The sequence below is a fragment of the Myxine glutinosa genome, chromosome 2, assembly GCF_964187855.1.
Source record: "Myxine glutinosa chromosome 2, kmMyxGlut1.1, whole genome shotgun sequence".
NCBI classification, from domain to species: domain Eukaryota; kingdom Metazoa; phylum Chordata; class Myxini; order Myxiniformes; family Myxinidae; genus Myxine; species Myxine glutinosa.
In genome coordinates this window covers 237,558,737-237,574,691 of record NC_136262.1, presented here as the reverse complement: position 1 = coordinate 237,574,691, position 15,955 = coordinate 237,558,737, and the positions used below count along the sequence as shown (strand labels likewise).

General features: G+C 40.1%; 1 protein-coding gene across 1 annotated transcript in view; it reads left to right on the top strand.

Annotated features, from left to right (window-relative positions):
• Positions 1-15,567, top strand: part of LOC137420732 (ammonium transporter Rh type C) — a 74,838-nt gene extending 59,271 nt beyond the window's left edge. The window contains exons 5-10 of the mRNA XM_068106063.2: positions 373-539; positions 724-861; positions 5,220-5,353; positions 8,762-8,877; positions 14,099-14,172; positions 14,536-15,567. Coding sequence (XP_067962164.2) covers positions 373-539; positions 724-861; positions 5,220-5,353; positions 8,762-8,877; positions 14,099-14,172; positions 14,536-14,640 — 734 coding nt within the window. The 3' untranslated portion in view covers positions 14,641-15,567. The remainder of the gene's footprint in view (positions 1-372; positions 540-723; positions 862-5,219; positions 5,354-8,761; positions 8,878-14,098; positions 14,173-14,535) is intronic.
• Positions 15,568-15,955: the final 388 nt, after the last annotated feature.

Below are 15,955 nucleotides of genomic sequence, written 5' to 3'. Positions count from 1 at the left end.
AAGTGATATTTAACGATGCAATGGAAGAGGCATATTTCATCATGATCAAAGTTTCATCAGAAATTACATTTGATCATAAATTGCAGGTCCATTGCGAAAAGTGAGGGCAACAATTGATTCATAATTTGAAGTTAGAAATTAGTGTAAATTCTTGTTAAGATGAATTAAGATGGTCTGAGCCAATTTTTGATAACTCCAAATAAATAAATCAAATACGTCCAATTTGTTTATGCTTTTCCCCTTGTTGATTGATCAAAATTATTCTCAAATATTTTGTTTTAACGAGGGTTGACTAAATACACCAGGAAGTACAGTACATTAGTTTCCAATGTCTTGTGTCATTTTCCAGTTTTCCCTCTTTCATTTATACAGGTACTCTGTTCCTATGGATTTACTGGCCGAGCTTTAATTCTGCAATTTCAGAAAAAGGTGTAAATCAGACTCGAGCAGTAATCAATACATACTACACGCTGGCCTCGTGTACTGTAACTACGTGTATCCTATCCAGCTTGGTTGACAAGAGCGGCCGAATCAACATGGTGTGTACCACAAAAAGCAGCTAAGAGTACGTTTTCTTAATCTTGAAAGGAAGGATAAGGGAGTTAGCATAAGGGGTGTAAAGTAGTATGTAGCGTCAAATAGTGAGTTCTCTTGTTGGGCATTTACAGTGTTTTGAGTATTAATGTGAGTGAAGATTTAACAGTTTGTGTGTTGCCTCTGTAGGTCCATTTGCAGAATTCGACGTTGGCCGGAGCAGTTGCGGTTGGAACGGCAGCAGAAATGATGCTCACTCCGTACGGGTCCCTTATCGTGGGGTTAATTCTGGGAACGCTCAGCACACTTGGATACACCTTCATCACGGTGATGACATGTTTTATGTTGCCTACCCTTCTTACCCGATACACACACAATGGCATCGAAACACTTCTGCTCTTCCTCAAACATCACTGAAAATGTTTTGTTTGACATACTTTCTTCATGCAGAATTCACACGATTTTCCATACTTACTATTTCCTTAATTCGGTTCTTCGTTGCTTGACTTGGACCGAGCTTCCCCTGGCTCATCCCACAAGAACATGGGAATAATTGTGTCTGCTAAAGAAGAAGAAGAAGAAGAAGAAGACATCTCAGCTCTCCCTGCTTTGTCACTCCCCAAGAAGGAGCAATGTCACTCCCCAAAAGGGCAATATCCTCATCACCATTCTTCCGTCCTGCACCTCTGGCCCTGTATAACACCAGTTTTCCCACCAGAGGTACAGGACCCCTTCAGCCAAGAAACTCTAGATGGTGGGTCTACATACTCCAACATAAGTAGAGCCATGATCTCAACTATGTCCATGCAGTCAATTATGGACACACACACACACACACACACACACACACACACACACACACACACACACACACACACACACACACACACACACACACACAACATACACACATATATGCACGCACACACGGAGGTGGATACTTTGAGACCTGGGAGGGCCCCGTTTCACCTTCTGAAACCCGTATATGGAGATAACAACCAACAACATGCACACATTACTCTGTTACTCTTGTCTGTAGAAATGGCTTCTATGTTCATTAATCTCTATCTTTTTGGGTAGTTGCATCTATGTTCCCTACATTTGTCATTTAATGACTGATAATGTTTCTGGCAGTCACGGGCCCATTGACTATCATTTGCATTGTTTGCTAACATCAAATACGTGACATTGTGGTGTTACTATTGAATATATGGTAAGCGACCAGATCCGGTGTTATATTGTTTGGAGCAGTACACTGATTCTGGGAGGTCGGTGGTTCAAACCCCATTCGAGTCCGACCAAAGACTTTAAAAAACGGTACGTACTGCTTCCTTGCTTGATGTTCAGCATTTAAAAGGATAGGGTATGGACAAATGCTGGGAAGGCAATGGCAAACCACCCAGTATAACCCTTGCCTAGAGCAACTATCAGGGATGCCTCTTTACGGTGGTTGTACTCCCAATGCAAGTAGGGGGCCAAATCTTACGTAATCTTCCCTACTGCATGGATTTGTAAGGGCAGTGTGACCACGGTCAGAGCTCCGATCGGTCACGATGGACTGGCCCACTCCCTCCTCTTCTCTCATCGCCTTGGCTTCATGAAGGCGGGGGTACACCATATTAGATGTGATGGATCTCTGGGCCGCTCCTAGAAGATCAATCAGCTGTCTCCATGCCACAGGCCTGGCCGTGAGAACTGTCCGGGGCTATACGACAACAACAACCCTCGCCAAGACACTGCTTTGGTGCTTTGGCAGGCCCAATGCTCTGCTAAGAGTATGGTAGAGTAAATCAAAATCATAAAAAATATGGTAGCACAGGTGCATAGCAGGTCATGAACTTATTGATGAACCCTCCTCTTGGAGAGATATACAGAATGCAAATCTGTCAAACCTGTCCAACTTGGTCCTGAAACATGCAGTCACATATTATCACATAAAATTTGAGCTTGCCTTTGCTCTAGCATGAAGATTAAAATGAGTGATAACTAAAGTAAGAATTAGGAAGCAAGCAGAAAAGGTAAGTAGAGACAGTTCGATGGAGTAACCCAACTGATCGCTGCCCATGTACTTGGAACATTATGTTCAATCGTGGCAAGTCACATTCCCCACTCCATCAGAAATCGAGCTATCTAATCCGCTTCTCTTGACATCCACTAGGAGAGATGCAGTCCCTGCAAGTCCTTGGCTTCGCTATATCTGCCATAACTTTTCATGGGAGGATCATATCACCAAACAGTGATCAAACGTTAGTTGCCACCTCCATGTTACGTATCTGTAGAGCGTAGGCACACCCTAACCACTCCGAGCTCAATGTCGTGTATAAGGCTTTCGTACAGAGCTCCATGAAGTATTGCTCCTCACTTTGAACAACTGCTCTTGCTTCCAACTTCCTCCTCCTGAGGTGGATAAAAACAAGGTATTCTGCTCCATCATTAGAATCTAAAGACAGGAGGGGGGGATTCCCAATTACCACCACCCACCATCGGCAAGTTGCTGGTATATTTTATATAAGGTTAAATCTGCCCTTTCTCCTATCCTGTTGCTCTCTCTTACAGTCTGCAATTATTATTTGCCGCCGCTCCATGGCATTCCCAGGAAAAACGTTCCAAAAGTTACACCAATTGTAAAACTTGACTCGGCAGACTGGAAACCCAAGACAATTCAGATGTTCGGATGGTTGTTGCCAGGACATAACTTTTGAAAACCATCTGATCTTGCGTGTGTCTAACGACCCCGTGTGTCCAATGTTGCATTGCGTTCATATACAGTGCATTCAGAATGTATTCAGACCCCTTCACTTTTTTCACATTTTATTATGTTGCAGCCTTGTGCCGAAATCGTTTAAATTCATTTTTTCCCTCATCAATCTACACTCAATACCCCATAATGACAAAGACAAAACAGAATTTCGAAAGTTTTGCAAATTTTTTAAAAAGAAAAAACTGAAAATTTCACATTGACATAAGTATTCAGACCCTAAACTCAGTACTTAGTTGAAGCACCTTTGGCAGCGATTACAGCCTCGTGTCTTCTTGCGTATGACACGACAAGCTTTGCACACCTGCATTTGGGGATTTTCTGCCATTCTTCTCTGCAGATCCTCTCAAGCTCTGTCAGGTTGAATGGGGACCGTCGGTGGACAGCCATTTTCAGGTCTCTCCAGAGATGTTCGATTGGGTTCAAGTCAGGGCTCTGGCTGGGCCACTCAAGGACCTTCACAGAGTTGTCCCTAAGCCACTCCTGCATTGTCTTGGCTGTGTGCTCAGGGTCATTGTCCTGTTGGAAAGTGAAACTTCGGCCCAGTCTGAGGACCTGAGCACTCTGTTTCAGGTTTTCATTAAGGATATCACTGTACTTTGCTCCGTTCATTGTTCCCTCAACCCTGACCAGTCCCTTAGTCCCTGCTGCTGAAAAACACCCCCAAAGCATGATGCTGCCACCACCAAGCTTCACATTGGGATGGTATTGGGCAGGTGATGAGCGGTGCTTGGTTTCCTCCAGACATGACGCTTAGAATTGAGGCCAAACAGTTCAATCTTGGTTTCATCAGACCACAGAATCTTGTTTCTCACAGTCTGAGAGTCCTTTAGGTGCTTTTTTGCAAACTCCGAGCGGGACTTCATGTGTCTTTCACTGAGGAGAGGCTTCCATCTGGCCACTCTGCCATAAAGCCCAGATCGTTGGAGTATTGCAGTGATGGTTGTCCTTCTGGAAGTTTCTCCCATCTCCACACAGGATCTCTGGAGCTCAGCCAGAGTGACCATCAGGTTCTTGGTCACCTCTATTACCAAGGCCCTTCTCCCCCGATTGCTCAGTTTGGCCGGGCGGCCAGCTCTAGGAAGAGTCCTGGTTGTTCCACACTTCTTCCATTTAAGAATTATGGAGGCCACTGTGCTCTTGGGAACCTTCAATGCAGCAGAATTTTTTTTGTAGGCTTCCCCAGATCTGTGCCTCGACACAATCCTGTCTCTGAGCTCTGCAGGCAGTTCCTTCGACCTCATGGCTTGGTTTTTGCTCTGATATGCATTGTCAGCTGTGAGACCTTATATAGACAGGTGTGTGCCTTTCCAAATCATGTCCAATCAATTGAATTTACCACAGGTGGACTCCAATCAAGGTGTAGAAACATCTCAAAGATGATCAAGAGAAATGGGAGGTACCTGAGCTAAATTTCAATTGTCATAGCAAAGGGTATGAATACTTATGTCAATGTGATATTTCAGTTTTTTATTTTTAATAAATTTGCAAAACTTTCTAAAAGCCTGTTTTCTCTTTGTCATTATGGGGTATTGAGTGTAGATTGATGAGGGAAAAAATGGATTTCATCGATTTCAGCATGAGGCTGCAACATAACAGAATGTGAAAAAAGTGGAGGGGTCTGAATACTTTCTGAATGCACTGTGTATAAGGAGGGCCTACGTTTCATTGAGGCTGAAATATTGAAGGCTTTGGTTAACATTTAATAGTCAATTTTTTGATTTAATGGAATATGCAAATGAATCTTGTTATTTGTGAACTTCCCCATTGTGTCAGTAAATGTACCTTGAAATGCCTATGTTAGTACACCTTCACGAAATCAGGAAATTTAAATACCTATTTTGCCCAACTTGTGTTCAAGAACAAAGTCTGTTTCAGCCTTTTTCCAAATTATTATTCTTGCGTAATTACTAACTACCTGCCACAGCCTGCCCTGGAAAAATACCTCCATGTTCAAGACACCTGTGGCATTCATAACCTGCATGCCCTTCCTGGCTTCTGCGGAGGTATCATTGGCGCAATTACAGCTGCTGCTGCTTCAGAAGCGACTTATGGTTCAAGGTGAGCAATTAATGTAAATTGAGTTTAATAAGCATAAATAGTTTTAACATGATCTGAGGCTCTTGGAGACATTGCAACACAAATTGTGCACAGCTTCAAAGTATAGTACTTTTTAAGGTTGCAAAATTCAGGCTTTTATTGGTTTCATGTTTGATTTTTATTGTGGAAGTCATAGAATACAACTTTTATAATATCTCCAGTTAAATTGCAACCTGTGTTCCCACGTGTTATGTTTTCTTTATAAATATGCAATATTTATGCAGGAATTAAAACACCTGTTCACCACCATCTCTTGTCTTCTCCCATCCAAAACCGTGATCTTTTCTACCCCCGTTAATTCACCCCAGATCCACTTTTTTGAAATTCCGACTTCTTTCCTGGAAGTTCTATCAGTGTCCATGTGTTTCATACCTTTCCCCTGTCCCCCTTCCCACGCCTTCACCCCCCCCCCCCCCCCAAGCCCTCTCCCTCCCACAGATCTCCCGATGTCTCTGTTCTCAAACGTTGTACTTGTGTGCTTCCCTCTCTCTCCCCATCTTGTCTCCCGCTCCCTTTATCACATGTTTTATGTGTCAGTTTGTCATTTTGTGATTAATGTTAGCTCTTACACGAGCCTCGATCTTGTATACAAAAAAAAAACTGACCTTCAACCTATGAAAATACATCCTTAAGTCCACCAGATCTTATGGTTTGTAGTCACACTTTACAACATGGCAAACCAAGCTCCTGAAAGGACAGGAATGTTGTTTCTAAAATGACATCAAGTATTGATGTGCATGTAATGGAGATAAAACTCTGTTATCCCATTTCACCCGATTTTAACCCCGATTTAGTTATCTTTCAAAAAAAGTTTCAGCAAGATATCTCTATCTCATCTTTCTAAAATGCCATAATACAGGTATGTAGCATAATACAGGTATTTATCTCGGATTGCATCGTGTCATGTGGGCCGTGCGGTTGCATGCTCTGAGGCATTTAGGGAATCAGTGGGGTGGTTTGCAGCTCGATCATGTGAACAGTGGCTGTAGGATATGTGTCAGTGGTTGAGCTGCTGCAAGAGGTTCTGAAAGAAGAGGTCTGCATCGACATATTCACTGCACCACAAAATTCACAATATGTATCACACAAATATAGACTGCTACAGAATTGTACACACACCTGCTTTCCTGAACCATACCTACATTTCCTTAGACTTTCATTGCAGTAGGAGTTGCGCTCCCACCTTGTCTTTGCCACTGTAAATATACCTGAGATTCTTTGTGCCTCCACCCCAAAGGTGGCCGGAAGCATTATGTGTTCGGGTTGTCAGTCCGTCCGTCCCAGCTAAACCTCGTTTTTCTCAGCAACCGCATGTCCGATTGAGACGAAACTTTCAGGGTAGGAGTGACACCCATGCAGAATGTTTTTATGAAAATTGTGATGTCATTGATCACGTGGTATGGCAGCCACCTTGGATTAAACGCAAATAATTACAAAAAATTATTCTCAGAAACCACTGGCTGAATGGGGAAAATTTGAAACTTGGCACATTGTCAAGTACTCCCAATGGGGAACAAAAGCATGATAATGATGACATCACAGGTGAAGTGGTATAATAGTCAAAAATGTTTTAATCAAATTCCTTATCCTAAAAATCAGAAATTGCATGCACATGATCAATGACCCATTTGTATTGAAATATGACATTTATGCCATCATAGGTCACATGGTTTGGCAGTCATATTGGATTTAACCTAAACCCTTGAAAAAAAAATCTTCTCCTAAACCACCAAATCGATTGACCCGAAACTTTATGTGTGCGATTTACTAGGCATCGTGATGAAATAATGATCACGAAAACATCATTGGTCACATGGTGTGGCAGCCATATTGGATTGAAAGAACATATTAAATAATTATATCTCTGAAACCGCTTACCCTATCAAGGCGAAATTTTACAAATATCATCTAACACCATTGTTGCATATAGTTTGAAAATAATGATGTTCACGTGGTTTGGCAGCCATCTTGGATAGAAAAACGAACCTTATCTAATCAACACGAAACTTCACATACATGATCCCTTACCCATACATATGCAGAGTGTACGTTTTTTAAGGTCATATGTCAAGTGGTGTGGCAGCCATATTAGCTTGAAAGCCGATATTTAAAAAATCCCTTCTGTGAAACCGCTTCACCGATCGATGTGAAACCTGTCATGGCTGGTGAATATGTGATACTTGAAAACAGATGAAGGGATTTAAATCAAACTTGTTTATTTTTAGGACATTGAACGATGGCATCTACCCGTTGTGGGACTATGCGGAGGCATATTGGCGATACAGCTGCATTGCTCTTGTTTCCTCCTAAAATAGGATATTCAATCACAATTACAACTTCAAGCCCCGTTTTCTTTCTGAGCCTATTATATCACCCTATTATGTCACGTACATTGCCATTGTCAGTAGCTTTGTTGATTATTGATTATGAGGCTATTTACCACCTTTATTGATTATAATTGATTATGAGGATATTTACCACCTTTATTGTTTATTGATCATGAGGATATTTACCATCCACTTTTGTGCACATTAAGGTTAAATTGCATCAATGAAGGTGAATATGGAAACTTTCAAACTATATTAACCATGTCTGAAGTTTTGATCATATCATGTCTATCATATGTCTGAAGTTTCGCATTGATCTGTTAGGTGGTTCTGGAGAAGGAGAATTTTTACGTTTTTATTTTCAATCCAATATGGCCACAGACAACGTGACTGATGACGTCATAATTTAATTCTACACTCACATGAGGTCGTAATCAGATATATGAAATTTCAAATTTGTCGGATAAGGATTTTGATTCAACGAATTATGGCTGGAATACCACTTCACCGATGATGTCATCGTTATGACATTATATACCACATGGGAAGTTGATGACATATGCCACGTTCAATTTTTTTTCATTGAGCGGTTTCGGAATAAGTCCAAATGTCAAGATTTTCGCCTTTGAACCAATATGGCTGTCATACCATGTGATTTATGATGTTGGCATTGGTGATAAAATATTCTCCATGGGGAGTCCCTCATATGTTTAGAGTTTCACGTAGTTTGGACAAGCTGTTGGAGAAAATAAATTAAGGTGGAAATATAGAGACGTAGACACACACACACACTCGGGTGTTATAATAGTCTCGCATTCCTTTCGGGGCGAGGCCAACAAGATAAGAAACACGCAAACAGACGCCAATTCTCAAATTTTGTATGATGCGGTTTAGAAATGATAGTGGAGAATGTTTTTGAAACTACAATATGATTGTTAATACTTATTTTAAGAATCTGATGTAAAGATAAATTAGTTATTCACCTTTCATAAAGTGAAATCCACATTGTTGTCTATTTTTCATTCCAATACCTCGCCCGCAGACTCCACCACACCTTTCCATCTCTGGATAAACATCCGGGTCGGTCTTTGGGTGGTTTTCAGATGGCAGGAGCCGTTGTCTCCCTCGGCATGGGCTTGGTTGGTGGCACTATTGTCGGTCAGTTGGAAATTTCATGACAACATCCTCATAAAAAAATAGAGAAAAGTGTTTTTCATTAAAATACAGTACTTCTACATTAACCTGTAAACTCAAATAAATTATCCACACTCAGTCGTAAATTTGCTTCAATTTGTTAGAAATCGCAGAGGCTCCGCTCTCATGCAGGTGCAAGTAAATTACTCTTAATGTAAGTATTTTTTTATGAGAAGGAACCTTTACATGTAAGTGCAGCGCACACATACTCACTTTTTCTGTTGTGTAAAATAGTCGCAAGGACGGATTACATATCAGACGACCAATTGAAGTGCTATTTCATGAAAGAGCGCTCACTAGACCTATCCTGAACATTAGAGATCGTTTTCTCTCTAATGTTGTTCAAGTGAAAATGAAGAGCCAATAAGTTACACTTCTTTTGACGTATCTGTGCAATCAGCGTTCACTTAACATCAAATTGAATGCACTTGAATCACTCGCCAGAGATCTCGATAGTGATGTGTGTCGCGACAGAGACATCCTTCAAGGTTGATCAACCGTTATTGGATCTTTCAAACAGAGAGTAGTTAATGCAAGGAATGGTCTCCCTGGTATTAAGGTAGTGGTGGCAAAACGAGTAAATAGGTTTAAATTGGAATTAGATACCGAGATGCATTGGAGATAGAGTTGTAAAGAGATATTGGCAGGACTTTGGAGGTAGCTTGAGTAAGGATGATTAGTAAGGATGAGTAAGGATGGATGAGTAAGCTTGAGTAAGGATGGATGATAGTATCTGGTGTTGGTATAGTGCAGGCATGATGGGCCAAAGGGCCTCCTCCTGTGCCAAAGTTCCTTGATATTCCTTGTTACCAGAAACCTCATGCATTTGAGGGATATACAGCTTTCACAAAATCCCGAGACTACCGAAGATCGGGTGGCGTTGCTATTTACGCAAAATGGAGCTTCGTACCGAAAGTTGTTTGTTTTCTGTACCATAGTCCCATCGCTTGGGCGTATATAAAGTATAGATATAGCAAATGAATATGCAGATTAACTCATCCAATACCTGATTGATTGCAGAGACAATATCAAGAAAGAATGTGGATGCAAGATTTCTTATACTTCGTGTGATATCACGTCATCCACCACGTAAAACACACTATCGGTTTGTGTGTTTGTACAGATGTCTGTCCCCCTTCAAAAGGGTAGCTTTTAAAGACCAATCTTTCAACATGACCGTGTGTTCACTACGGTCTATTTTGAGGATAAAACAAACTCGAAAAACATTTCACATGAAAGAGTAATTATGTCTCTTCTATTGGAATTGTAGACGGTGTCAAAGTGGTTGTGAAATTCATAACCGAGCAGGTGCTGTTGGTCCATTAAACCACTATGCATGATGTGCGGTTGCATGCAATACATGCAATGCCTTTATAATGCATAACAATTTTTCATTGAGGATAAATCTAAACCTATAATTCATAAGTAAAACAGCATTAACATACAAGTTATAGTCAAATGTTCATCAACTTTTTGATTTTTCCAACATGGCATGCATGACCCTCATGATAAAAATAATGGCTCGAGTAAAGGTGCGAGACATCTCGTTGTATTTATCGTATAAACCACCATATCTACAGTGCCTTCAGAAAGTATTCACACCCCTTGGCTTTTTCACATTTTGCTGTGCTACGGCCTGAATTTTGAAATGGATTAAATTGATATTTTTTGTCACTGATCTACATATAATACTGCATAATATCAAAATGGAATTATTGGTTTTAGAAAAATTTTTACAATAAAAATAACTACAAATGAAAAGCTGAAATGTCTTGAGTCAATGAGTATTCAACTGCTTGTGAATTTTGAAGAGGAAAAGATCTGAGGAAGGGTATAAAACAATTTCTACAGTGTTGAGAGTTCCCGAGGGCACAGTGAGCTCTATCATTAGGAAATGGAAAGAATATGGAACTACCCAGACTCTTCCTAGAGCTCGCCAGCTGACCAAACTGAGCATCTGGGCAAGAAGGACCATGGTCAGGGAGGTGACTAAGAACTCACTGAACTAAAGAGTTCCTCGGCTGAGATGGGAGAACCTGCAAGATGCACAACAGTCTTTGCAGCACTTCACAAATCCAGGCTATATGGTAGAGTGGCCAGACGGAAGCCACTCCTGAGAAAAAGGCACATGAAAGTACACTTGGAGTTTGCAAAAAGGCACGTGGAAGACTCAGAGCATGAGGCAAAATATTCTGTGGTCTAATGAGATGAAAATTTAACTCTTTGGCCTAAATGCAAAGTGCCAGGTCTGGCAGAAACCGAGCACAGCTTCACCCATCTAACATCGTTTCTACCGTGAAACATGGTGGTGGCAGCATCATGCTATGGGGATGCTTTTGAGTGGCAGAGACTGGGAGACTTGTAAGGATAGAGGGAACAATGAATGGAGCCAAATACAGGCAAATTATTTACGAGAACCTAGTTCAGAGTGCAAAAGACTTTAGACTGCGGCAAAGATTTACGTTCCAACAGGGCAACGACTCCAAGCATACAGCCAAAGCAACACTGGAATGGCTTCAGAACCACAACGTGAAAGTCCTTGAGTGGCTCAGCCAAATCCCAGACCTGAATCCCATTGAGAATCTGTGAAAAGACCTGACGATCGCTGTTCACCGATGCTCCCCATCCAACATGACAGAGCTTGAGCAAATCTGCAAGGAAGAATGGGAGAAACTCCCAAAATCCAGATGTGCAAAGCTGATACAGATATACCCAAGAAGATTCAAAGCAGTAATCGCTGACAAAGGCACTTCTACGAAGTATTGACTCAAGGGGGTTGAATACTTATGTAAATTAGATATTTCTGTGTTTCATTTTTAATTATTTTGTAAAAAAAAAAATTAAATTAATTCCACTTTGACATTATGGAGTATTATGTGCAGATCAGTGACAAGTTTTTTAATTTAATCCATTTCAAATTTAGGCTGAAGCATAACAAAATGTGAAAAAGTCCAGGGGTGTGAATTCTTTCGGAAGGCACAGTAAGATGTGTGGTTGCAGCACGGGCTTGGTTTTTGAACACTCTCTCACCCCTCTGCCAGGAATGACTCTCGCAAAATTAACAGCAATCAATCAGAGTGGGGTTTGGTGTGCCTTGGTGAATGGGAGATGGGGGAAATCTAAGAAAGTTGTAGAGGCATGAACAAGTTAAAGATTGCGGTCAGTTATGTAGAAGATCAGTAAATTGATAGATTAGGTGCATCATCCGACTTAAAAGAAATATTTTGGCTTCTTAAATCCGAGAATTGTTAAGTAATTGAAATATACATTCAAAAAAATACTGTAAAGAGATTTTGGGGAAAATACTGAACGACAACTCACGTGTTTGTATGGATGTGAATCGATGGACAAATGTACGTACACAACTCCCCCCTCTGCTCCTGCCCCTACCTGTTTTGTATCATACATATGTAGGGAATCCATCCTGAATGTTACCGTTATGGAAAGCGATTTTGCTCTCTCGTAAACCAACTTCACTAAAACGTTATTAACCCGGCCGGGCACACAAAGTGAAAATTGGGGTTAAGCAATTTGCTCACTTTTACCTGTCTGTCTATCCATCCACAAACGTCAGTTTATGATCAAGGAACAACTTAATTTCAATTGAATGTTATATTTTGAACACAAATCAGAACATGAATGGAAAAGACCCTGCAGTTTAGTCGTGCTCTGTCTCTGAATTCGTCCGGACCACACATGCACAGAGAGGAAGGAGTGAGATACATCTTTAAGTGGTGAAGCCACTTCAATATTTGACTATGTTCTTCCTTCCATCCGTTAAAAATGAAGAAGCACCTTTCTAACCCACCATGTTTAATTCTAAAGGGTACTTCCAAAGGGCAGTTGTAGAGGGTTCTAAAGGGCAATTCTAATGGGTTCTAAAGGGTAATTCTAATGGGTTATAAGTGGTTGTAAAGGGTAATTCTAATGGGGTTCGTTTGATTCTAGGCTTTGCGTATTTCATATGAAATATGCCAAACTGAACCGTTTTCTACGGACAATGGTGCAATTTTTACCTCTGCCTGTCGGGTAGTCAAACAGAATTGAAAATCATTCCAGACGGGAAATTTACTGTTTTAAGGATGTCATAAGGCACACAAACAACAGGCATGAATAGCTAATGTAACATGTTAAATAGGATGGTGTAATAGGCACTGCGTTAACAGCGGTAAATTTATGGAATTAATTTTTTGTAACGACCTTTAAAATCATTGTTGTAATTCAACTGAATTATGTACTTCAACATTTCGTGGGGTAAGGTGTTCTATGAACACTCTAGTTACCTCCACCACCTAAGGTGGGTGGAGGTTATGTTTTCACCCTTCTTTGTTTGTTTGTTTATCTATGAACAGGATATCTCAAAACGATGTGGACGGATTCGGTCGAAATTTGGTGGACAGGTTAGGTGTGTGACAAGGAAGAATTGATTCTATTTTGGTGAAGATTTGAATCCCGATACGGATCAGAGAGTTTTTAATGTAATTTTTCACCATTGAGTAATGGAGCTAAAAATGATATATGGCATGATATTTCAAGAAGTTGTGGACGACTTATGACAAAACTTGGTGGACGAGTTGGGTGAGCGACAAGAACAACCCGATTCGAGTTTCGTTCAGGTCCGGATCCAGATCCGACCCATCAGTGTGATACAAAACGTAAACTGTTCGGCACCTGGTGGAGGTATGTGCTCTACCGAGTACCGTTCTAGTTTAGACGTTTTTGTTTACAGTGAACTGAGAACATTGTGCTTATGCATGGAACTTGGCTATTAATGAAGGAAAATTGTTTTGACTTTCATTTTTTAGCTGCTGGTTGAAAGAAAGAGTGGAATTGGTCACCAGTTGACATTGCGCATATTTTTATTGTGCACCAGTTCTCCTCCTTCCATATTTCAGCTCTTCCATGAATATTCACCTCTCTGTATAAATATACTGTATTATCCATACAAGACAATGACATTTTGACACATCCGTGTACATAAAAGGAGGGATATTTTCGGACAAAATTCCATCACATCACAAGTTAGACTTCTTGATTGTGACCTTTTGATAAGGTTCTTGCAAAGAGGGCCGATTGAGATAAGTTTCGTTTTTAAAAGAATAAAGCAACTTTTACCTTTCGAGGCATGCTCTGAACCTTTAAATGAAATTTGAATTTTTGGAACAATTTTCTTTTTTAACCACAGGTATTATTCTTAAATTCCCTATCTGGGGGGCCACGACTGATGAAGATTGTTATGAAGACAGAGCATATTGGGAGGTATGTTGCATGTTTTCTTTTATCTTTTATTTCCTGCATTTATTTCATTTTATTCATTTATTTATTGACATTGATCTATTGCTCAGGAAGGAGTACGTGCACATATGCATACAATGCAGGACAAAGACATTATGAGACATCAGTGTACGTTTACATGAATTAAAAGGACATTTGTCGAGGAAGTACAAGCATGTTGTATGGAATTTTAACCTGCGTTCCCCACATGATGAGCCAGGGCCTCAAATGGGTAAAACGATCAGGCCAACGGTTCAGATGGGAACACTAATGGGCCAATCCTGATTTTGATCGTGTTGTTCTTATTCACCTCAGGATTAAAGTTTATTTTATTTGCTCCTTATGCAGGTTCCAGAGGAGGAGGTAACATACATTCATACAGTAACACGAAATGAACACGTGAAAGAGGAAAACACCGTGTATGAAATGGAGCCACAAAGTCCAGCTGACTAAAATATTATCCACATGTGAAAACACACACTCTTATTTGGTGCAAGCTCCATGAGTGGGATTTTTTTATTTGTCCTGTATGAATACCAATGTATTATGGTTCATGAGCAGCAACATATATATATATATATATGGTGGTGGCTAAAAATATTGACACCCTTGCACTTTTTTCAAATAATTCACCATTTATTCTAGAAAATTGTTGTAAATATAAAATATTTTGGTATCCACAAATGTATACATTTCTTTGCTTTGCCGTGGAATAAAACAAAAAAAGCTGAATTTTTTTTCGAAATCTTAGCTGATTCCATACAGAAATCCTAAAATGGCCCGGACAATATTATTGGTACCTTTCAGAAGTTGTTAGAAATAATTATATTTTAAGCAGGTGATTCTTTGTTACTTTGGAATTGAACTCACCTGTGGTGAGTTGAAAGTGCCTGCAATATAAAAATCACTCATTCAAACACTTTGAATAGAGAAAGGAGTCATTCTGCTGTTTTGTGTCACTGTGTGTACCGCAATGAGCATGGAGAAAAGAAAGAAAACCAGAGAATTGTCTGAGGACAAGTGCTATATATATATATATATATATATACATAGAGGTAATTGCTTTTATTTTCGATACCTTTGATTACACATAATTTTGATAAAATCAGAATCATCACAATAGCAACACTTGGAAATGATTACCGGTATCCAAATTTAATCACAAATGGATAGTTGAAAGAAGGACTACAAAACATTAATCATTAAATGCCTTAAATAAATGCAACATTATATACTTTTAGTGAATTGAAATAATCTAAAGTAGCTTTTTTTTTTTTAACAATTGTAACTTTTCCTTGTTGATCAGCAACTGCATGTATAGCATATTTTTATATGGTACAGGAGAGAGCATATTGTACAGGGAATAAATTTCAATCGTTATGATGTGAATCTCTTACTAATTGCCATTGACTGCTATGGTATTTGCATTATTACACTTCTTCTTCTTCTTCTTTAACGGCCACGATTTTGCCACCTTACTTGTGGAATCGGTCGGCGGAAGCTTGGCCCGAGTTTTCACGAACTGGCTGGCGAGGCATGATGTTCGACTAGTTTGGGCAGGAATTTGTAATTTGTTCATCATCCGGGAGACAGCTCGCCTACTCTTCAGCGAAGGTCAGCATGGGATCTTTAATGTCCACTAACTGTTAGCTAATTCCTCCCTGACACTCAACACATTGTTAGGTAAGGTACTTCCTGGGTCATGAATATTAATGAGCTGTTTTGTGCATGTTTGAATTTCTTTGCGGGATGACGTTTCATGGATGAA